General features: G+C 38.7%; 1 protein-coding gene across 1 annotated transcript; it reads left to right on the top strand.

The window, feature by feature from the left end:
* Window positions 1-398: 398 nt before the first annotated feature.
* On the top strand, window positions 399-722 carry NAEGRDRAFT_77044 (uncharacterized protein; the record flags this gene model as incomplete). The annotated part of the gene is made up of 1 exon (XM_002667999.1): window positions 399-722. One exon carries the CDS (start codon window positions 399-401, stop codon window positions 720-722), a length of 324 nt encoding a protein of 107 aa, XP_002668045.1.
* Window positions 723-865: the final 143 nt, after the last annotated feature.

Genomic DNA, 865 nt, shown 5'->3' with positions numbered 1-865 from the left:
GTCAACAACTTGTTTGCTTTCTTGTATTAACATAACCAAGACACAACAAAGGAGAAGATCAATCTTGAAATCTCTGCCATTATTTAACGTTACAAATTCAAGAAATTATTTCCAATTAACTTCATACCATATTAATCAACTTAGAGAGTACAGCTCAGTCTGGTAGATCCACACCAATTGTAGCAGCAGATGAATTTATGGAAATGAATCATTCATACATTGAAAATTCCAATATCATTGTTGATCCACTATCTATTTCCACTAAACATCCAAAAGAGAATTTATGCTAAAGCACTAGAGGACAAGTGTATTTCGTTAACCTCAGAGTAATATGATCCAAATCTTTCATTACTTTCCGCAACATTCGCAAATTCTGGAAAACCACAAACCAAATAAAAATGAATGAAACAATGGTTCAAAACTCAACCGACAACAAGACACAAACCGAAACTCCTCCAACACAACAACAAGAATCAAACAACCTGTTGGGAACAGTCGGTGCAGGAACCATCGGAGCAACAGTTGCAGGAGCCACCACCTATGTAGGTGTGCCACTCGTTGCTTCATCATTGGGTTTTGGATCGGGTGGAGTGGTGGCTGGAACGACAGCAGCTGGCATGATGAGTGCTGCAGGAAATGTGGCTGCTGGTAGTTTTGTGGCTGGATTGCAGTCAGTTGGTGCTACAGGTAAATTTAAATTATTTGTTTGTTTGATTGATTGATTGAATTTGTTTGAATTATATAATTGGGTTGACGAATTTCGATTTGGATGAATAGGAGCTGTGGCTCTTGGAACGACTGTTTTGCCAGTTACATTGGTGGTTGGCGCTGGAGTGGCAGTTGGATATCATTATTGGAATAAGAA

Source organism: Naegleria gruberi (genome assembly GCF_000004985.1).
Source record: "Naegleria gruberi genomic scaffold NAEGRscaffold_953, whole genome shotgun sequence".
NCBI lineage: Eukaryota > Heterolobosea > Eutetramitea > Acrasida > Naegleriidae > Naegleria > Naegleria gruberi.
The sequence above is the reverse complement of the archived record's forward strand: the minus strand, read 5'-3'. Positions and strand labels throughout refer to the sequence as shown.